The sequence below is a fragment of the Castanea sativa genome, chromosome 6, assembly GCF_040712315.1.
Source record: "Castanea sativa cultivar Marrone di Chiusa Pesio chromosome 6, ASM4071231v1".
Taxonomy (NCBI): domain Eukaryota; kingdom Viridiplantae; phylum Streptophyta; class Magnoliopsida; order Fagales; family Fagaceae; genus Castanea; species Castanea sativa.
The window spans coordinates 54,774,544-54,796,209 of NC_134018.1; the positions used below are offsets into that span (position 1 = coordinate 54,774,544).

The following is a 21,666-nucleotide window of genomic DNA, read 5'->3' on the forward strand; positions in this document are numbered from 1 at the left end:
GATGAAGAAAGGAGTGTTGGACTGGATTGGATGAGCCACCTGATGAAGATTCTCATATTTTGTAATCCATGATTCTGGAAAGAGTTTTGTCATCTGCTCTTTATTCAACTGTCTTGGAACAAATGTGCACATAAGCGTTATGCATGGATCAACTTGGATTAAAATAGCATCATTAGATTGGGCTATCTCTGGTATAGCTATGTCAAAAGCATGATTTTGGAGCCTATAGGCAAGCTGATAATGGAGGGTGGTTGCAAAAGTAGCATGCACTTGGGAAGCACCTATAATCTGAACTTGAACTTTGAGAGCATCACAAATATGGGGGTCTTTAAGAGACATGTTAAAGTTGGAAAAGAGGGTGACAAAGACTGTTCCTGCATTAAGAGCAGTTTGGACAGTTCCTATGATTGCATTATGGTTCTCCAAGAATCTAGAATCAATGAGAGAAATTTTAGAAGCTATAGGGAGTCCTTTTCTACCATAAAAGGTAAATGTCAATCTCACTGCACCAAAATGGAGGTGTGTGTATCCTTGTTTTTTGCCATGGGATTACAACTTTCGGGGAAGGGCAAAGGTGATAAAAAAAAATTTCTCACTTGCTGGAATGTTGAACTGGTCAAACTTAGAAGCTTGAACATATTCTTTTACACTAGAAGGATGAGAATGACTTAAAAACTTTTTTATGGATTTTTTGAAGGTATTTTGTGGTTTATCAAACATAGTATAAGGATTTACAATAGGGAAATCAATAATAAGAATTTTACTATCTTCAGGTACATGGGAGATTTCATACAAGTAGTCTAATTTATTTGCAGTGGATTTACGAAGAGAAAGGTCACACGTAGTTGAAATAGTATTTGTAACTGCTGAGGATGTACTAGCCATGATAGTTTCTAAAAAGAAGAACTATTTTCCTAAGGTCTAACAGGACTAAAACGCCACTTCTAGGCTTACACGTCCACAAGATAACTCAGGAAAAGTAGGTTCTTTGAAACTTTGAGAACAACCCCTTAGTATTCTACTTGATTATCAAATCTAGTGTTCTAATGTGATAAACACACACTCAACCTGACGCAGATAATCTTCGGCCCAATCAAAAGAATATCCTCTGTAATAGCAGATACTTTCTCCAATCAAAGGAATATCCAGCAGGAATCAAGAGAGGCATTATTTACATTTACAAAGGGGTAGAGTTGACAAATACATCTCATGTCGAGAAGACCAACACCAGCATAACGAGTAGCAATGCTTTTGTGCAAAGACAAAAAGGTTGCAACTTGACCGTGGAACAAAGAATTTTTCAGAAAAATAGATAATATGATTAGAAAAAAAAAATCTTATCAAACAGAATATATGTAAGGAAAGATATTCGAAAACCAATTGTACTATACTATTGAGAAGTAAGAAAAGTAACGAATGATGTCATGTTGAATTACAACATCCAAAACCCAGGTACCTCCTCCATCCAATCTTGTACATGGATTTTCCAGACTCATAATAAACATACTGTCCAAATTGACAGTGGACTAAGAAAACTTTACCCCCTAAAATAAATATATATAAAAAAACCAACTTATGTTCTGGCCTGAAAATAAAATAACAATAAAAAATTAAGGAACTCACAAAAAAAACATCTGTGAGGATCTAAGCTATCACCAGTGGCCAACTATGCTAATTTACAGAATCAGAGGGGACAAAATTTTGAACCAAAGCAAGAGTGTGAGACACCAAAGCTCACCCTGGTGCTTTTCATAAGGTATTTTGGAGGATTACTTCATCAAAAAAATTGTTCTTTTGTTGCTTTTGTTCCTTCTGGGTAGGTCCTAAAAATATAGGACTGTAAGAAGGGTAACTAGTTGGTGCTTCCATCTTATGATCCCGACATGTAAGTGTATCGTGTTTGAGCTCCAATAATAAGATCAACTATTTTCTCTGCAAATGAAGAGATTTGTATAGAAAAGGAAAAAGATGTGAGCATACTATTAATGTAGCACACTTGGATACATAAAAAAGCATTTGAAGGTGAAAAACTATAACAAACGAACCAGAAAGAAATCCAATGATAGGTACAGGTTCCAAGACGTTCCTGGTGCTTTCAAGTTTTTGCCTGAGATATCAAAACCATATATATGACAACCATGGTCTTGTTTCTTATAATTTCTCCTCTTTAGAAAAGTCATACGCAAATAAACCATGTAGATAAAGAATGAAATACTGAAATAGATCAGTACCTAGTATACTTGATAAAGAAAGGATCTCTCATAAGGTAAAGCACCAACAACAGCTTCCTTCTTTTAACCTATATCAAAAAAACACTTCAGCATTGACTTTACTCGTGAAGGACTAAACAATGAAACCAAAAAGTCAGTTCCAAAGAATACATATTGCTAGATTCATGCAGAAGACTGATGAGCAGGATGCACCCAAAATGTCTATAAACTCTACATGGTAAGATTCAGAGAGACTCAAACCTCATTCTTTTCAGAGATTGAGAGATGAAACTGTTGCTCTTTTCTAAGACTGCTCGACCCTGTAACTTTTGAAAGAATACCCATCCCAACGAAGTCCACAGTCAGAGAAAGCAACCAAGGAATCCATGACCTGATTCCATACTTCCGGATAAATAAAACATAAACTAGTGGTCTTGTGATAAATAGCATTTCCCCTGCTAGAAATAAAGCCCCATGAAGACCCTTTTCAGACAATATGGTGGAAATGGTTGGCCTCTGAACCGCTGATCCTGTAACAACAGAATATTATTTTTGTAAGATATTCTATGAATGAAACACATCATCTTAACCAATCACTTAATTTAATTTTATATGAATAGTTACTTGGAGGCTCCATTATAGCATGTTGTTGTTGAACCCTACGCAACCATACTGGCTCTGAAACCATCCTAGCATTTTCTCCGAAACTGTTTAATGCAGACAGTGCTCTTCCTTCTAAATTCTGTGCATGATTGTTCATTAAGTAATCTGACTCACTCTGCCCTCCAGGCTTTGTGAAACCACCATTGTTATGTTGAGAACTGAAGGCATCTGGCTGTTTGTCGTCGTTTGGTGTCTCCCCTCCATGCAGAAGCATCTTATACCCACTGTTCCGAAACAAAGCTAACCTAACTAGCACCCTGAGATTCATTGAATACCCAATGATAAGTCAAATAGACAAATGCTCACATAAAATAAATGCCTAACTGGAGATGATAACAAGTGGCAGACTGAAGAAAGCTTTTTTTGGGGGGAAGGGGGAGAAAGGGGGGGGTGTAGGGAGCTGCTTACTTGGAAGCCTCTGTAACAGCAATGAAATTCCATTTCTTATCATCTCCATAGTAATGTTGTGCCACAACTTCAGTTAATGTTTCCAAGTCCTTCAGCGCAGATATACATAATGGATAAGGAAATGAATAAGGCTCCGCAGAACCTCTGTGCATTGGAGTAGGAGCCGTATCAATGATATGTTCATTGATAGCAGTGATTATGCCCAAAATAGTAGTTACTGCAGAAGATCACCAAATGTTTAACAAAGCACCAATCAGTATATAGCACAAAGAAAACAGGGTTCAATAACAATTAAGTCCCTTGAAGTTTTACACGAGTTATCAATTCGGCCCTTTATGTTGAATTTCTGCCAATTAGGGTCTTCAAGTGATTTAAGCCCTTCCTTTAGCGTCCATGACACCCCTTTTAATATAAATTTTGAATTTAAAGAATCATTTTTTTCCAGGCTTATTAAGAGGAAAAGGGTCATTTGCAGCATAAATCGACGCAGTTTCCCCTTCTTCAGAAAATCATTCTCTCCTTTTCCCTTTCCTTGGCCCCACAGGACCAGGCCGACCGGCGGTGAAATGGATTTGAGTAAAGTTTGCAACTGTGAAGTGGTTTGGCGAATACTGATAGTGGCTGTCGGCGGCATGTTTGGGTGTGGGTTTGGCTGGAATTAAGAAGGAGATTAAGGTCATGTACGGTGGTTAATGTGATATGTGGTGGCTTGGGTGATTTTGAATGGGGCTATGCGTGGTTGAAATTTCAACAAAACTGTCATTGGGACTAGTGCTCGAACCCAGGAAGAGAACAAAGCAAAATGCTGTCCAAGCTAATCTCTCTCAAGCCAAGAGGAATAGACGATGCACATGTCGTCAAGCACAATGAGAGTCTCTGAGTGCTTCTCATCACCTTTGTCAAAAACTTCTTCCTCAAACGCCAACCAACCACTACCCACATTCAATCCCCTTCCCCAGGTTGCCAACAAAGAAAGGTCTAGTCTCGAATTTGCCAAGTTCATAATCCATATCATCACTCTCATTCTTAGTGCCATCATCTTCTGGTTTTTCCCCATCCTGGTAACGTTAAAGAAATTGCACTTCCTCATTGACCCATTTGCTTTATCCTCATTACATGACTTAAAAAATATGTTTTTTAAGAACTTGTTGAAATTGAAGAGGATGTGAATCATTAGATGAGAGCAGGTGGATAGAGTGGAAAAACACATCAAGAGTATCATATGGTCATAGAATACCTAATAATTTTTTATTTATTTTTGGATAAGTTTTTTTTTAATAAGTAACATAAATATTTGGCAAAAATGCAAAACTGACCCTCTAACTTTTAACGTTTTTCATTTCAGTCCTCTAACTTTTAGTTTTGTCATTTCAGTCCTCTAACTTTCAATTTTTGTCAATCTAGGCTTCCGTTAAAAGCCAGTCAGGGGCTACCATTAGTGTCACTTAAACGACGCCGTTTTTGCCTTTTTTTTTTTTTTAATTTTGGAATTAAAAGGAAAAAAGAAAATTCTGTATTAAAAAATTTTTAAAAAAGGGAGGAAAAAAAAAAGAAAGAAAACATTTAAAGGGAGAGAGGAAGAAAACGTCGTTCCCCTTCCCCTGAAATCTTTTTTTTTGAAAACCCCCTTCCCTGAAATCAAAACCCAAATCCCTGACGTAAATCCCTAACATTGAGAAAGGAAGAATCGCCAGTTTGAGAGAGAGGCCGAGTCCATTTGGGAGAGAGGCTTAGTCGGATTGAGAGTCCGAGATAGACTCAGCTTCCGCAACATGGTTAGGTCAGCGAGACGGTCACTGAGTCGGCCACCGAGTTGGAGGCGAGGCAGTCAGAGCTCGGTGACTCGGTTGCTAGAGCACGCGACTCCACGCCAATCATAGGGAGATAATGGCGTCGATGAATCCCAGCCATTCAACGCTCCAAGTGGATCATGGAGATTGAGTTTGAAAGATGTTAAGGCTTCAATTTCCATTACTATCCTGGCACACGATAAGAAGGGTGCATAGAGAACCGCAACACAGAAAAAAGAGCAGTAACGGCCACGGTTGGTAGTTTCGGTCTATCTCAGACTCTCAATCCAACTAAGCCTCTCTCTCAAACGGACTCGGCCTCTCTCTCTCAATGTTAGAGATTTGGGTTTTAAAATGTTTTCTTTTCTTTTCTTTTTTTTTTACAGATTTTTCTTTTTTCCTTTTAATTCCGATTTTTTAAAAAAAAAAAAAAAAAAAAGGCAAAAGCGGCGTTGTTTAAGTGACGTCGTTTAAGTGACACTAATGGCAGCCCTTGATTGGTTTTTAACAAAAGCCTGGATTGACAAAAATTGAATGTTAGAGGATTGAAATGAAAAACGTTGAAAGTTAGAGGATCAGTTTTGCATTTTTGCCTAAATATTTTATTAAAAAAAAACCACAGCCTAGTAAAAAATAGTAAAACTAAATACCTTTCGAGAAGAGTAAAAAAGACAAAAGACTTAAATTCAAGAATGGACCATTTGCATCCCTCAAAGCTTCTAGCATTCCAATCCTGCCAGATACACTACATCAAACAATGCGGCACAACCCTCCATATATCTATATTGCGATGTTGCCTGAAATTGCTTGACCAAGAATCCAACAAATCCACTACCCTTTGCGGCATCACCCAACAAATACCAAACAAGCAAAAGACCATACTCCACATCTCATATGCTATAGGACTGTGAAGGAGGAGATGATCTACAGATTCCCCACACCTTTTACACATATAACACCACTCAAGTACAACAATATGCCTCTTCCGAAGATTATCCGTAGTTAGAATCTTGCCTAAAGAAGCAGTCCAAGAAATTAAAAAAAAAAAACTACCCAAGGAGGAACCTTCGATTGTCACACCATTTTCCATTTTCCACGGGAAAGATATAACAATAGAAGGGGAGAGAGAATGATAATACCCACTCACCTCGAAACCACAATCACTTTTGGATAAGTAAAAGAAAACCAATTAAGCTAAAGTGAAAAATTTAATAAGATTGCTATAAGACCATCTATGCTTTTGCTTTTAAATGAAATCTTGTTAAGAAGCAACATATTCATTGAATAGGAAGATGAATGGGTGGTAATACAAGGAAAGATAGGATTCAAAATGAGGAAATTTGCAAAGAATGTTAAGATGGATGTGGAAATACAAGGAAAGATGGGATTCAAAGTGAGGAAATTGACACTTGAGATGGTTTGATCATGTTCAAGGGAGAGAGATTAATGCACTTGGAAGAAAAAGTGAGTTAATTGGTCATTGTAGATGAAGACCAAAAATAACATTCATAGAAGTAGTAAAAAATGAAGTTTTATTTAAGTAACAAAAAGCATAGCTTTTAGATAGAATAGAATGAGGGAAAATAAAAAATGTGGTCGACCTTGACTAGTCTATTGATGATCCATAGTTGACCCCAAAATTTGGGGGCTAAAGCTTGGGTTGTTGTTGCTGTAGTAAAAACTTGTTGAAAATCAAGTTTTGGTCCAAAATGGTTCCATCTTATATATTTAACAATAAACGAGTACACCAGCTAGCAAAATGACTTGATTGATCATGCTTGCCAATGTGAGGGACCAGATTGACAACTTGTATGAAATGTAAATTTTGGGGGATTAAATTGTCTTTTAGACTAGAAAATCACAAAATTATAAAAGAATATTAACTAAAATGAATAGACAAACCAACAGTTCCAAAAGATAGGAAAAACAAATACCAATTCTATAACTTTCCATTACATGCAGACTGAAGAAGATTATATATATATCTATATAGGCCAACTTAAATTGTCTTTTTCCAAGAAATTTGCTTTTGTTGCTATCCCTTCATTTTCTCAAAAAGACATCAACCAAAATGGGAGAAAAACTCTTTTCAATATTTAAGCTAATAAGAGAAGCTAAAGGTTACCAAAATTTCACAAAACCTGCTTCTGGTCCTATCTCTGAATCAGAAAACCGTTCAGGAAGAAGCCACGTCATTCCCTGCAAAATATTTCAACACCTAAATAAGATAACAAAGCTCCAACAGCTAAACAAAGATCAGGATCAGCTTCTTTATGTTTTCAACATTCATGAGCAAACACGGATGACATGATAATTAGAGAACATGTCAAGAGAATCAAATTAATTAAATTGGGGGAAAGTATAGGTCAATTAGTAATACATCAGATTTTGCAATGAGTTTGCATGTAGTTTATATGGCTTATTAATCAGCAACTCACAAAAATGAACATGACTTTATCCTTATATTTTGAGGTAAATAATGAGTTGAAATATAGTGAAGATCCTTAATCACAGGCCCTCAACCTCATTGAGTATCCATCTTTTTTCCCTATCTTTTTTTCACCTGAGCTACAATCCTCCATTCCTGAATCAGCTCCCTGCTCCTAAGCACTTCCTCTACTGCTAGAAGCTAGTAGCTACTAAAACTTATTTTTAGCCTCATGCCAACATTTTTCTTATCATTATTTTTTACTCTCTTTTCACTGTCCCATCGGCATCCCATCCTCCGTTGTAGGCTATGAATACCCTGCCATACTTACTAAATCAATTTCCTTAGGACTCTGTTGCTGCTTGGTTTTGGGAGCTTAAGGCTAGTAGTAGCATCACCATGACCAAATTCCTCAAATACCTTACAAATTGATCCTGTTATCATGAAATCTCTGTAGGTTAGGCTTCTGGCTTCAACACCTATCCATGCCTATTCTTTCTCTTGGGGCAGACAGTGAACAATAATCTTCCCTCCACCTAAGGTTTCTTGCTCAAAACCTGAGCTGGCCACAAATTCAGGCTTAAGGTTTAGTAGCCTAATTGGGATGGTGACTGACTTAACTCCCTCTTCTTCTCAGTTTATAATAGGTCGCATGGCTTCCAGATGTATGGCTTCAATTGAGAAACGAAGGACCTTTTTTAAAGCCCATATGCTTAGCCAGAATCAACCGCACCAAAAAATTCCACTAAACAAAGCTTCGGACTCTTCACTATGGTTTTAACTAACCCATGAATTTCAATATTCAGATAAGAAACACAATATGATCGGATGAAAACAGTTTATGATAAACCCTTTTCTGTACTTTTCTTTTTACCATCTTTGAGCTACAAAAACATATGAGGACAACCCACAAAGCGGAACAGTTCATTAAACTGCATAAGATTAGATATTGATCGATTAAATTTATTATCTAACACAACAGATAATAAAATTGCCATTAACTGATAGGACGCACATTGGCCTAGACGAGACAACATCAACTTGATATCCAAACACAATTACTTCTTTCAATTCCATGTCCAAAAATAGTTTAAAGATTACTTTTTTTTCATTGTCCCATATGAGATGATTCATAATTTCAAATTTTCAAAATATTCAAACGCAATAAAATTTTACTATTTTTTCTCAGAATTTCTCACATATCAAGCTACCATGGATATCAAAAGCAATAATAACGAAAACCCACAAAGCCAAACGCAACAAACAATCCAATACCCAATTAAATATTAAAACTTTGTCCATAAATTTGTAACAAATGACAGAGTACCAAAACAAAAAACAATGAAATTACAAAGAATTGAGAGGGGCTCACATTGGCTAGAGACTCCAACGAGTGCACATACTCCTTGTTCCGCCTAACCCACCTCTTATAAGCCTCCATATCAGAAACAAAGAAATTCACAGCACTGGTTGCAAACTCAACCCCTGGCTCACAAAGCTAAGACCACCACCACCTTGGTCTTGTTCACTGTTTGGGCCCTGACCCAGAAACCCAAAATACACTAAAAGTGAAACCTTGTTTTTGGTCTAGTATTAGATTTTGAGGAGTCCGATGATTGAGAACTTGCAAAACAGAGCAATGACTATGAATAATAAAGAGAGACAGGGTGACGGTTGTGGTGAGCTGTAAACTAATGTCATTTGCTAATTTTAATTTTGTTAGATCTGTCTATTCATTGGATAAGACCTTAAAAGTTTTCGACCGTCCGATACGGTGATGTGTTTTTGCAATTGTAATTGTCTTCTACACTACTATTTAAGGAGCTGGCCTTATTTGGACTGAATTTTTTTTTTATTCTAAAATATCCCTACACTCCTAGGTTTAAGTAGAGACAGAACCAAATGATAGTTTGGTAAAAGATTTTTTTAGTTCCAAAATACCCCTACACCCCCTAGGTTTAAGTAGAGACAGAACCAAATGATAGTTTGGTAAAAATACATGTCTAACTTGCACTAAAATATTGCCTACAAAAAAGGAACATTTTTCTACTAACCCACTTCTTCAAAGTAACTATACGTTTATTGTTTTTTTTTTTAAATAGAAAAATAAGTTAAACACTCCACGATTATCTAAAAACAAATCTAAATATATATATATATATATATATATATATATATATATATAAAATAAAAAACTAAAGGACAATCTAGATTGTTTTTGTTCTAAAATACCCTTACATTCCTATGTTTAAGTAGAGACAAAACTAAAGGACAATCTGGTTAAAATAAAACCTTCACTTCCACTAAAACATTGCCTAAAAAATAGGGCCACTTTCCTATTGATTTTCAAAATAAAACGTTTGAATAACTATCATTTTTTTTTTTTTTCAGTTTTCAAAATAAAACTGGTTATCCTTATTACTCCATGGTATACACTTCCATGTTTGCAGTTTTCCTTCTTCAGTAAAATAGTCATTGTTTCTCTTTGTCTCTGAAGGCTGCAATTTAAAAGATGGGATGGGTCATGCAATTCCATGTAAGAATGTTTTATGCAGTTTTATGGTAGTAATATTTACTTCCATTCCTACAACTTTATAAAGTTTTATGCTTGAAAACTATCCAATATTGTTCTATGATCTCACGTTTTGATTCAATGTGATTCTTAGGAATGTTTGCTTGATTTGGTAAGTTATAGCTTTGGTGTGATTCGGTCTTATATTATTATTTTTCCTAAAAACTGGGTTAATGTGTTTATGTGTAGCATTTTAAAAAATTATTTTTAATGTAAATGCAAGAGAAGGGCAAACATTAATTAATGATGTGGAACTTGTAAGTGCACAATTGCACCTGGACCCAAGAACAGTTATGGGCTCAGGCCCAATGAGCCTTAAACAATAAGAATTTGTAGAGTGTGGGTTTGAAACCCAGGTTGGAAGTATATGAGGATTAAATGACAAACTAAGGATTGCAAGTAATTGAAAACAACAAGGAATATTGTAACTGGGCCTCCTCGGACGTAAGCGAAAGTCGTTCTTATATTATATCTCACCCTTAGTCTCTTGTCCTTTTAGGTTACAAAACGTTCCGTCCCTATTTCTGTTCCAGATCCCCCTTTAAATACCCTTCTTTTTAGTACTTTATACACGTGTTGCCCCAATCCATCCCTTAACCTAGATATTTCTTTTCTTAGTGCCTTTGAACAGTAACTAGAAGTTTCCCTTCCACTGTTCAAGTGTCACCTCCCCATTAATGCGGCCAGGGTGGTAGGTGCAGGGTCTTTAATGTGGAGGTAGCAGCCTTTATTTTTGACATTTCTTCAACACCGGTGCTTCTGGGACATTCTGGGGTTCACCCCCCTTAACCATTGGTCTTGACCGTGTCATTCCCTAACCTTTACCATGAAGTCTCAGATTCTCTGACGTCAGTCCGAGGGGAAAAACATCCTCGGCTAGGTCCTCGGATCCTCGGCGTATGGGCCGACCTAAACTATCAACAAGCCCTAAACTCAAGAGTAGGTCGGCCTTCCTTAGCAAGGCCCAATGGCCCATATCCCTATTAAGATATTTTTACTCCCCACAGAACTATGTATTTATTGTTAATGTAATTGTTTCATGTTGATTTAATGAAGGATTCGAAAGTCACACTCTTTCATTCTTCTTTCTTTTCTTTTTTTTTTTTGAGAAAAATACTCTTTCATTCTAATAATTATTTTCCGTGAATGTATATTGATCTTTTATGTTTTGGTTTTTTAATTTTAAAAAAAATTAACAATATTCTAATACGTTACTCTGTCTTTTCTTCAATGGATTTTAATTCTAAAAATGAGGATAATTTTAGAAGCATGTCCTTAAGCATATGTTAATAAGCAACATATTTAACATCAACATTAAGTGAAGTTTAACCTAATTAGTAAAAGCATAATTTAGTGTGAACATTTCTTATATAGTTTTCTCCATAATTTAGTGTTTATAAACTTGACAAAATTGACTTAAATATATTTTTTATTTATGTTGGGTTGATTTTTTGTTTTTGTTTTGTTTTTAGCCTTGACATATACAACTTCTGCATATGATATGTGTTTTGACTGCATGAAAAAAGAAAAATGAAATTAACTTGACAAAAGTTACTAAACTCAATATTCTTGTGGATTAATAATGGCTTAAGTTGGGTTGAGTTTTTTTTTTTTTAGCCTTGACATATATTGCTTTGTGCTTTGTGTTTTGACTGCATGATAGAAGGAAAATGAAATATTGGTTTTTATTCTTATCCACCAATATAAGAATATATTTATACACACTTTTTACATTTTCCATTATAATGCATTTGTGGGTGAAATAATTTTAAAATCACACCCCTAGATTTTTTGTGATTAGAAAATGTAATAATCTCAAATTATAAATGATGCAACATCAATTAAAAATATATACTAAGAGGTATCTTTTTAATTGAGTACTAGCCTCTAAACACGCGTGTGAGCGCGTGTTCAAAGGCTTTTCTATTTTTTGGATAAATATTAATTTAGAGCATTCATTATAATCTCTGATTATTACATTTTTCAATCACAAAAAAAAAAAACCTAGGAGTGTAATGAATAATGTGTGTTGAAATAATCTTTCATCACACTCCTAGGTTTTTTTGGTGATTGAAAAATGATATAATCAGAGATTATAATGAATGCTCTAAATTAATATTTACCCAAAAGATAGAAAAGCCTCTGAGCACGCGCGTGAGCGCGTGTTCAGAGGCTAGTTATATACAATGATTCTACACTTTGCTGCTATAATTTTATAGATCCCGACTGTAGGGGATCCATACCACAGCCAACGAGTGTCTTTAGTTTTTTCTTGTTTATTTTTGGATAAAAATAATAAGATAAGTACTCTATGGATATATCGACAATATTTTTACAACAAATTTTGGGTGACAAGTTGTTACTAACGCTCCGTTTGTTTCAATGGAAAACCTTGTGTAAAGATGGTTTTCCTTGTTTTCCAGTATTTGGTAGCATAAAAAAAGATGAGTCAAAGGAAAATTATCTTTGGTCAACATAAAAAGTATGGCTTATTTTTGGAGATTGTTTTCCATTAATTTTTTTTGGAAAACAACTCTATCTCAAAACAAGCTAGATAAGGGAAGTTATGAGGTTATTTTTCAACTCATTTAAAGTTGCTACCAAACATTAGAAAATGAGATAGTTTTATAGAAAATGTTTTTTAGAAAATAACTCATTTTCTAGAAAACATCATTGCTGAAACAAACAGAGCGTTATTCTAATCTGAGTCTACTGCTTAAATTACTATTTTACTCACTGATGGGGTATTGATTTTGCTTATCTCCAAGTCGTCCATAAAGGTCGTCTGTAACCCGTCTGGAATTGTGAGCACCCTTCGGAACCCACCTGCAACTACCTCGTCCAAGGAAGAAGAGCTCTGGACGAGGTAAGCACCACCAGTGATGCACTCGTCCAGAGCGCCGACAACCTCGTCTTAAAGGAATTTGCCTGTTAGACGAGACAACCCCAGCGCGTGTACCAAAGCACACTCAACTAAGGGACTCCAGGACGAGGGTATCATACTTAGGAAAATCTCCGAATATGACGTAATAATCCCTTATCCCACGCATAACCGCCTGGTATCCGTTGTGGAACAGAAGCATAACTTCTAAACGGTTATGCAAGTTACGTTTGATTTCTACCTCTCCTTGAATCCAGGAGAAGTTCCAATTTTGATAACCGCCTATAAGAACACTATATAAAGGCTGTTTCAGACAAGGCCAAGGTATGTTCATTTTTTACTCCAAAAAAGTTGGAACTCAAATAACATAGAGAGAAAAACTAACTTTGCCATCGGAGGGTTTTTGGCCGGCAGCCCCGGTTGCCTTTGATTTGCTTTTCTTTCTTTTTTCAGGCCTCAGAGAGAACCAGTAGTCCTTTCAAGTCCGAAGCATCCAGCCTACTGATCTTCTTTGCATCATCACTCACCAATATCAGCGTTTTCTCAACTGATAATTATTAAAAATCCTATTGTTAAATTTTGGATGAATGCTCAGAGGCTTTTCTATTTTTTGGGTAAATTTTAATTAGAGCATTCATTATAATCTCTGATTATTACATTTTTCAATCACAAAAAAAACTTAGGAGTGTGATGAAAAATATGTGTGTTGAAATAATCTTTCATCACACCCCTAGGTTTTTTTGGTGATTGAAAAATGTAATAATCAGAGATTATAATGAATGCTCTAAATTAACATTTGCCCAAAAAATAGAAAAGCCTCTAAGCACGCGCGTGAGCGTGTGTTCAGAGGCTAGTTATATACAATGATTCTACACTTTGCTACTATAGTGCTATAGATCCCGACTGTAGGGGATCCATACCACAGCCAACGAGTGTCTTTAGTTTTTTCTTGTTTATTTTTGGATAAAAATAATAAGATAAGTACTCTATGGATATATCCACAATATTTTTACAACAAATTTGTGGTGACAAGTTGTTACTAATTCTAATCTGAGTCTACTACTTAAATTACTATTTTACTCACCAATATCAGCGTTTTCTCAACTGATAATTATTAAAAATCGTATTGTTGGGAAATTGATTGGGGAAAATTGTCTTTTTTTTAAGAAATTTGGTAAAAAGAAAAAACTAAATTTTGTTATTTTAAGTTTTTAACTAATTCATTTGTAGTTTTGTATATCTCCCATTTTGTTTTGAGAAATATTATGTCTACAATATTTTTACAATGAATCCTAAGTGGTAGGTTGTTATTGACTATTATGGTAGGTACATTTTTAATTCAAATTATAACCAATAATGACTTACCATATAAGATTTATTATAAAAAAGTTGTGAAATTATTGTAAACGTACCACTTCTCTTTCGTTTTAGGAGTCTTTAAATTTTATTACTCACCAAAAAGAAATTATAATTTGCACTTGTGGGTGAACTGGGCCTGGTGGACTAGGCCAACCATACGAGCGAAGCCCAATACGAAACCTAAGGCCGATTGAATGTAGTGAGTCCGGGATATAACGGAAAGGTTTCCCCGGGCCTCCTTATATTTAACCCAACCACTAGCTAAGCACTAAGAGTTACACACGGACCTACCCGAGGGGTCCTTTTGAAACAGGGAATCAGAAACAATCATGAAGAAATTCTGTACGTGGTCTGAAGGAGGCCAATAACTGAGAGCCAATGACTATGAAAATAATCCACTACCGAGCCTTAACTGGAGTTTGGAAGAAGTTCTAAGGGAATCCTCTGAATTCGTGAAGATCCCTTGGGATCCTGGGAGATGTGGGAATACGCGAGTGAGTGGGAATAAAAATAATGGCCACCCCACTCAGAAAGGGATATAAAAGGAGGTCTAGGCCATAGTTCAAGGGGTCAGAAAATTTGGGAAGGTGAGGGATAAGAGAGAAACTGGTAAGAAGAGGGAATAAGTAGGGAAACTGGTGCAAGCTCAGAGCTTGAGGGAATAATCAAGTTTAAGTTTGAGCCCCATAAGTAGGATTGAGATTCAACCCACTAACAAATAAGTTGAGGGCCCAAATACTTGCACATACACGCCACCCACAATACCTCTTTGAGATAAAATGTCAATAATACTCTAGATATCTTATTTGGATCCATAATATCATTTTATTTTTGCTTATACAAGTAATGTAAATTTAAGTTTTGAAAAGTAATATATATATATATATATATTATTATTATTATTATTATGGGATAATTACACTTTACCCACCTGTGGTTTGCCTCTAATTTGACTTGCCTACCCGTGATTTCAATTTTGACACTTTACCTACCTGAGGTTCAATTTGTTACTGCTCCGTAACCCACCTCCCTGTCTGCCGTTACTTTAATACATTTTCTTTCAAAATCAAAACACAAAATAGATCAAAAAGTTAGGATTTTTGATTGCTTAAAAACTTCTATAAAAAAATTTGAAACTTTATCAAACTACAACACAAACACTGCTTATACTAAACCCTTCTCGATCTCGCCCCATATTCTACAAATCAATAATCCAGAACTTCAAATGAGTAAAAAAACAGAGTCCAAAAACTAACTGACAAGCCCTCCCCCGCCCCCCCCCCCCCAAAAAGAGCAGAACTCAAAAGGGTCAGAGTCAAAGACTATCAAAGAGAACTCACTAGAGTTGCAAATTTAACAATGACAAAGTCTTCAATACCCACTGATCAATATTATTCCAAAAACAAAAATAACAAATACCCAATCATAGGTGTTTAACAAAGCACGGGTAAACCAATTAATCCATTAGAATTCAAACTTGTAAGATGCATCAAGTCCAAAGCCTCTTCAATCATAGTCTGTAAAGTGATCCCAGCTCAAAAGCTTTGAAACATTTTTTACTCCTAGAATATCTGCCTGGGCATCACTTTCTACAATAACTAGGCTTAGAGATTCCTCTAGAGCAACCACAAATGTTTTTCTTAAAGCATAGGCTTCCGCCGCCTTAGAAGTGGTTGTTGCATAAAAACATAAGATCTAAGCTTTTTTATTTACTTGATATTATAATTAATATATCCTGTCAGTAAAGCAGTGATACAAGATGACCAATATTAGGTACCATCTACTAAGATCCTTTGCCTTGTCCACTAAAAATTTTGAGAACCAAGTTGAATGATCTACTTTGTTATTTTTTATAGAAGTTCTTAAGCAATCAAAAACCCTAACTTTTTGATATATTTTGTGTTTTGATTTTGAAAGAAAACGTGTTAGAGTAATGGCAGATAGGGAGGTGGGTTACGGAGCAGTAACGGATTGAATCTCGGGTGGGTAAAGTGTCAAAATTGAAACCACGGGTAGGCAAGTCAAATTAGAGGCAAACCACAGGTGGGTAAAATGTAATTATCCCTATTATTATTTATAAACAAGAGTGTACATAGCTATTAAAATGGGTGCGTGTTGTGTTCTCGTCCCACACACACTATTTTATAGCAAGGAGGAACCTTTTGAAGTGACGCTAAAACGCTAATTAGAAGTTTCAAACCTAAGATCTCAAGAACTACTAAGTCAACCTCTTAGATTTAAAATAATATAAATTTATTACATGCACGATATAATTTGTTTCCTTAACATACGTGTCCATAGTCTTTTTAACACCTTTTTTAAAGATAGATATTTGGGGTGTTTAGAGTAAGGGTTCAAATAACAGATATTGGATTCAGCAAAAAAAAAAAAGAATCATGGATATCGAGAACCACAAATAGTGTCACTACCATTGAAATATCAATTGAACCCTAAGCACTTTTAATTACAAAAGAGTATTTCTTTAGTAAGGACTTCAAGATGTTAGATTTCACTTAATATTATTAAAACCATTGTAAGACAAGAAAATGTAGATTGACAATGTATTTTTTTTTTTAAATCACATCATGTGGGGAGAGAGAGAGAGAGAGAGAGAGAGAGAGAGAGAGAGATTATGTGAAACTAGTATGTAATCCATGCAAATGTATGGATGCATTTAAAATTAAAAATAATTTTTATTATATAATTAGTCAAATTATTAAAAAAATAGCAAGTAACATGTGCATATGTATGTATACATTTAAAATTAAACACAATTTATATTATAAAAATATAAATAATTAGTCTAATTTTTTTTTTGTTGAGAGAGAGTCAAATTATTATTTTTAAATAAACGTAATTAGTCATATATTAAAATTCTTACCAAAATTTAATACTACTTATGATCATTTTTTTTTTCTAATTTTAATAAGATATAATGTCTGGTGATCTTTGATGTGTGATAATTTGTATTGAGTATAGGTGATTTTTTTATTTTAAAAAAATTATAGTTCTTTAATATTAGATTCTTATTATCTTGCACTCATTAAGTCTTTTTTTTTCTTTCTAATTTTAATAAGACAGAATGTGTGATGATATTTGATGTATGATGATTTGTATTGAGTATAGGTGATTTTTTTTAAAAAATTTATAGTTCTTTAATACTAGATTCTTATTATCTTCCGCTTATTAACTCACTTGGAATAAAGATTAAGAAATTTAAGTAGATAATTATGGTGTGACCCCTACATATAAATTTAGACATATGACACAAAGTTGGATTTTAATTTCACATTCTAATTGAACTTTCTCTGAGCTTTACCTATCAATGCACACACACAATAATTTTACATATAGACTAATAAATGTTACATGACTCAATAATTTTCATTGAATTAATTATTAAAACTATTCGTAAGAAAAAAAAGAGAGAGGGTAGATTGACAATGTATTATTTTTAAAAAATCACATCACATGGAGAGAGAGAGAATATGACATATTTTGTGAAACATTAAGCAATATTACACGACTCAATAATTTTCATTGAATTAATATATAAAACCATTTGTAAGAAGAAAAACAAAGGGTAGATTGACAATGTATTTTTTTTTTTTATAAATCACATAACGTGGAGAGAGAGAGAGAGAGAGAGAGAGAGAGAGAGAGAGAGAGATGTCGGGTCGGATCAGGTTGGCATTAAGCCCAAATAGAGAGCAAGTGAACTTAGTTTGGAACAGAGTCGAGAAACGACACCGTGTTGTCTGACTAAATCCTACGCTACAACAAGCCCAAAACAAAAGGCGCGTCCATACAAAAAAAAAAACATCATTCTCTCTAGTCTAGGGTTTCCAATTTTTGCAACACAAGAAGAAAATTCAAAAAATGCAACTCACTCTCGAATTCGGGTAAATTGCTCCTTTCGTTTTGTAATCTTACATCAAAACCTGGGTATATGACTTTAATAACAACTGCTTCTCTCTCTCTCTCTTTTTTTTTTGTTGGTTTCAATCTGTTTATAAGTTTGATAGTTTTAAGGTTAACATGAATTTGTCAAGATGAATCCTTTTTTGTTTAGTGTTCAATAAAAATTTGATCTTTAATCTGTTTTTCACTCTCTTAGTCAAGTGTTTATTGATTACTGATAAAAAGGTTGCATAATAAACGAAACCCACTTCTTTATTCTCCAAATTTTCAATATTTTTAATCTAAAAAAAAAAAAAAAATTGATGGGTGTTTTGTTTTGTAAGATTTGGGATTTGGAAAGTACTGTAGCAGTGCAGTGTGTTCAGTTAAAAGGTTCATATGGGCATGTCTTAGATGCTTTTATGATGTTCCATTTTTATCTTTGTTCATGATTGGTTACTTTTAATCTTTGTCTACACTTTATGTCTCATTGGAATAATTTTATTGGCAGTGGGGGATTAGAGCTTCTCTGTGACTCTGTAAAAGTCCATAATGTCAGTGTTGATATGCCAAAGGGTGCAGAAAAGGTAAATTTATAGTTTTAACAGATGTTTCCATGAAAGCTTAAAGTGTGAGATGTGTGAACAGACTCATCAATATGTTTTTCTTTTCACTTGTTAGTTAATAATGAAAGATTTGCTCGGTTGGGTTCGTACCAATTTGATCAAGGAGAGGCCTGAAATGTTCATGAAAGGAGATACTGTGTAAGTTTAATTTTGCTTCTAAATTTCAATCTTGAAGGTGGGTGTGTGCGCATACACTCCAACACTATGAAATATTGCTGATACTGATTAATTAAATGGGAGAGTCACTTGAGAGGTAGAAAAGAATACATGTTATTAATTAAATGGGGGAGTCACTTGAGAGGTAGAAAAGAATACATGTTGCTGATACTGATTAGTCCATAGTTTGCCCCAAAATTTTTCTACAAAATAGATATGGGCGATAACTAATAACACTTTTAGGGTGAAGAATATATGTAATGTGGAAAAGGGGAGTACTTGGAGAAATGAGAGGATTATAAGTATGATGATTAATGCAATCTATCATCATAAACATCCTTATTAAACATGTATAGGTTTTGTTTGTCTTGCAGGAGACCTGGTGTTCTTGTCCTTGTGAATGATTGTGATTGGGAGCTAAGTGGGCAGCTTGATACAACCCTAGAAGAGAAGGATGTGGTGGTTTTCATCTCAACCTTGCATGGTGGATAGTATCTAGACGAGATCATTGTGTTGTGTACTAGATGAAAATGTAATTGTTATTATGAGATAATTTGGCATCCTAGCCTTGTTTGTGTACTTTGCTGATATTCATTACTGAAGCATTCAGGAAAGTGATGAAAGCTTCCCCCCACCCCCCACAATTTATAAGAGGTTTTGTTTGTTTTGTTGATTTTACTGCCCATGTACTTTTACATTTTCTCTTGTTGACAAGTAGATTTGTTGAAATGATCTGTTTTTTGTTTCCATTTTCTCTGTAAATTTAAGAATTCGTAGGAGATCAAATGCCTATAATTTAAGAATCGTATGGACTTTCTGTTGGGAGTTTCTGAGTTAGATTCTTTAAGGCGGCAGTGAATCTAAATTCTAGTGCAAATTGGGTCCATATAATGTAAAGCATTCATATTAAATGTGCTGAAAAAAATTAGCTTTTAACAATTCAAAAAAATATTTTATTTATTTTAACAACTCACTTTACAATATACTTAATGTCAAATATTCTTTCTTTTACAACTTTATTTAAGTACTCTTACTTTTACCACCCAACTCTCTCTCTCTCTCTCATTTAAATAATGTTTTTTGTGTATACCATCTAGCAACAATATGTAGCTAGTTGTTAAAAAATTATAGGTTTGACACCTTTAATATGGTGAGTTTTTTAGTGTTTTTGGAGCTAAAATAGCATTTTAGCACTTGATGTGAATGCTCTTTAAGGAAAATGCTTATCAAAAAAAGAAGAAGAAGAATGCTCTTAAGAGGTTAAAGGGGGAGCAAAGCAAAATCTAAATATGGGTTCTATTCTGTTTTGGATGCAAGGTTTGGTTTGCTAATGGAAAAACAAGGACCGAATAATAGTGAGGGTAATGTAATGTATCAGTGTTGTGTTGTGACTTCTACATCGTCAAATATGGTACTGCCCTTATTTCGCAGAATATAGGGAAGGGAACCAAAAAGAGTTGTTTATTTGCCAGGTTTCCTTTCCTCCTTTCAGCTCAAAAAGTTTCAAAACGATTTCTGTTCATGATTGCAGTATTTTCAATATATTTTGCAATCCAACCTGATTAATTATGCAGAATACTAAATAAACTCTTTAGAAATAGGATTAAAAAGATAAAAAATTAATGCCAAGTCATTTTAGAAGTTTTAAAAAAGGTAAGATTGTTCCTCCAGGAATAAAAAAAAAAAAGAAAATAAAAAAGAGAAGGAATTGTTGAGAGTGGGATTTGAACCCACGCCCTTTCGGACCAGAACCTTAATCTGGCGCCTTAGACCAACTCGGCCATCTCAACAATGCTTGACATGCATCTCCAACTTTCAAAATTATCCTTTATTTTAGCATTCTTAATCTTCGCCTTCTTTCTTCTAATAAATCTACATCCAGTTCGATGTGGAGTCGGTCCGTCTTGAAAATTAGGATGTGGTGTTGCAAAAACAGAGGAAGCAAAATGGAACACAACTTTTATTTCATTGGTTGCTCTCATGCCTATATTTTATTTTGTTCCATAAAATATGACAAATTGTCCTAGCTCTCTTTCTAAACAATTAATTCTTAATCAAAGATAGAAATGGCAGATGAAAGGGTAAGCTTTGGAGTTGTTACTTATGCTAGAAGGATTATGCTAATGAATAACCATCTTGGTTGCTTTTGCTCTTTCAAAGCCTCTCTTTCTCGATGAAATATTTTTTAACATGATTTTTTTTAAACTCACAAGCGGTCATCTTTTTATTTCCCTTGAAGGGTTAAGAGAAAAAAAAGAGCATTCCTGATGCTTTCTCTTTATTTATTTAAAGTATAGCATAACCCTCACCATTAATTTGCTTTTATTTACTTTTATTTTATTTTTTAAAGCTATACTATATTACTATTATACTACATTGCTTACGTAGCAGAAAACAATTGCCTTCAAAGATTCATTCCTACCACTTTGACAAAACAGAACAAGGGCGGGAGGAGCACTTTTTTTTATTTTTTTTTATGTAGCATCAAAACTTGAAATTCTTGTTTTTTTAGATGGTGTCCTGGTCTCAGCTCCATAAATGATGAAAGAAATAGGATGAGTTCTCTTATTAAAATACTAAAAAAGATACAAATAGGAGAGCAAAATGCCATAGAAAACTGTGTTTCCAATAAATACGTTCAATGTTTAAATACCAAAAAAAAACAAAGGAATT

The 21,666-nt window shown here is 34.4% G+C and overlaps 2 protein-coding genes and 1 non-coding gene across 4 annotated transcripts; 1 reads left to right on the forward strand and 2 right to left on the reverse strand.

Annotated features, from left to right (window-relative positions):
• Positions 1-1,354: 1,354 nt before the first annotated feature.
• On the reverse strand, positions 1,355-9,185 carry LOC142641603 (peroxisome biogenesis protein 16). Of its 2 annotated transcripts, none has more exons than XM_075816059.1 (8): positions 8,872-9,185; positions 7,213-7,270; positions 3,282-3,498; positions 2,835-3,130; positions 2,472-2,740; positions 2,232-2,299; positions 2,046-2,107; positions 1,355-1,932 (listed from the first exon to the last, which is right to left on the reverse strand). In XM_075816059.1, the coding sequence occupies exons 1-8, from the start codon at positions 8,938-8,940 to the stop codon at positions 1,871-1,873; spliced, it is 1,101 nt and encodes a 366-aa protein (XP_075672174.1). In that variant the 5' UTR covers positions 8,941-9,185; the 3' UTR covers positions 1,355-1,870. The 2 variants fall into 2 exon arrangements, with proteins under 2 accessions (XP_075672174.1, XP_075672175.1); XM_075816060.1 differs by having other exon boundaries at positions 7,197-7,270; positions 8,872-9,168.
• Positions 9,186-18,036: 8,851 nt separating this feature from the next.
• On the forward strand, positions 18,037-19,671 carry LOC142638503 (ubiquitin-related modifier 1 homolog 2). The gene is made up of 4 exons (XM_075812533.1): positions 18,037-18,213; positions 18,723-18,798; positions 18,893-18,975; positions 19,368-19,671. Exons 1-4 carry the CDS (start codon positions 18,191-18,193, stop codon positions 19,483-19,485), a joined length of 300 nt encoding a protein of 99 aa, XP_075668648.1. The 5' UTR covers positions 18,037-18,190; the 3' UTR covers positions 19,486-19,671.
• Positions 19,672-20,702: 1,031 nt separating this feature from the next.
• TRNAL-AAG (transfer RNA leucine (anticodon AAG)) lies at positions 20,703-20,783 on the reverse strand. Its single transcript has one exon. It is a non-coding gene; the product is annotated as a tRNA-Leu (tRNA).
• Positions 20,784-21,666: the final 883 nt, after the last annotated feature.

What these genes read in the sequence shown, in the direction of transcription:
- LOC142641603 (XM_075816059.1), bottom strand. Translation starts at nt 8,940, where the DNA reads ATGGAGGCTTATAAGAGGTGGGTTAGGCGGAACAAGGAGTATGTGCAC. An exon ending in AGAGATAGGACCAGAAGCAG is followed by an intron (nt 3,499 to 7,212) that starts GTTTTGTGAAAT and finishes GATCTTCTGCAG; the next exon opens with TAACTACTATTTTGGGCATA. An exon ending in TTCTTTATCAAGTATACTAG is followed by an intron (nt 2,108 to 2,231) that starts GTACTGATCTAT and finishes TTGATATCTCAG; the next exon opens with GCAAAAACTTGAAAGCACCA.
- LOC142638503 (XM_075812533.1), top strand. Translation starts at nt 18,191, where the DNA reads ATGCAACTCACTCTCGAATTCGG. An exon ending in TGCCAAAGGGTGCAGAAAAG is followed by an intron (nt 18,799 to 18,892) that starts GTAAATTTATAG and finishes TTCACTTGTTAG; the next exon opens with TTAATAATGAAAGATTTGCT. An exon ending in TTCATGAAAGGAGATACTGT is followed by an intron (nt 18,976 to 19,367) that starts GTAAGTTTAATT and finishes TTTGTCTTGCAG; the next exon opens with GAGACCTGGTGTTCTTGTCC.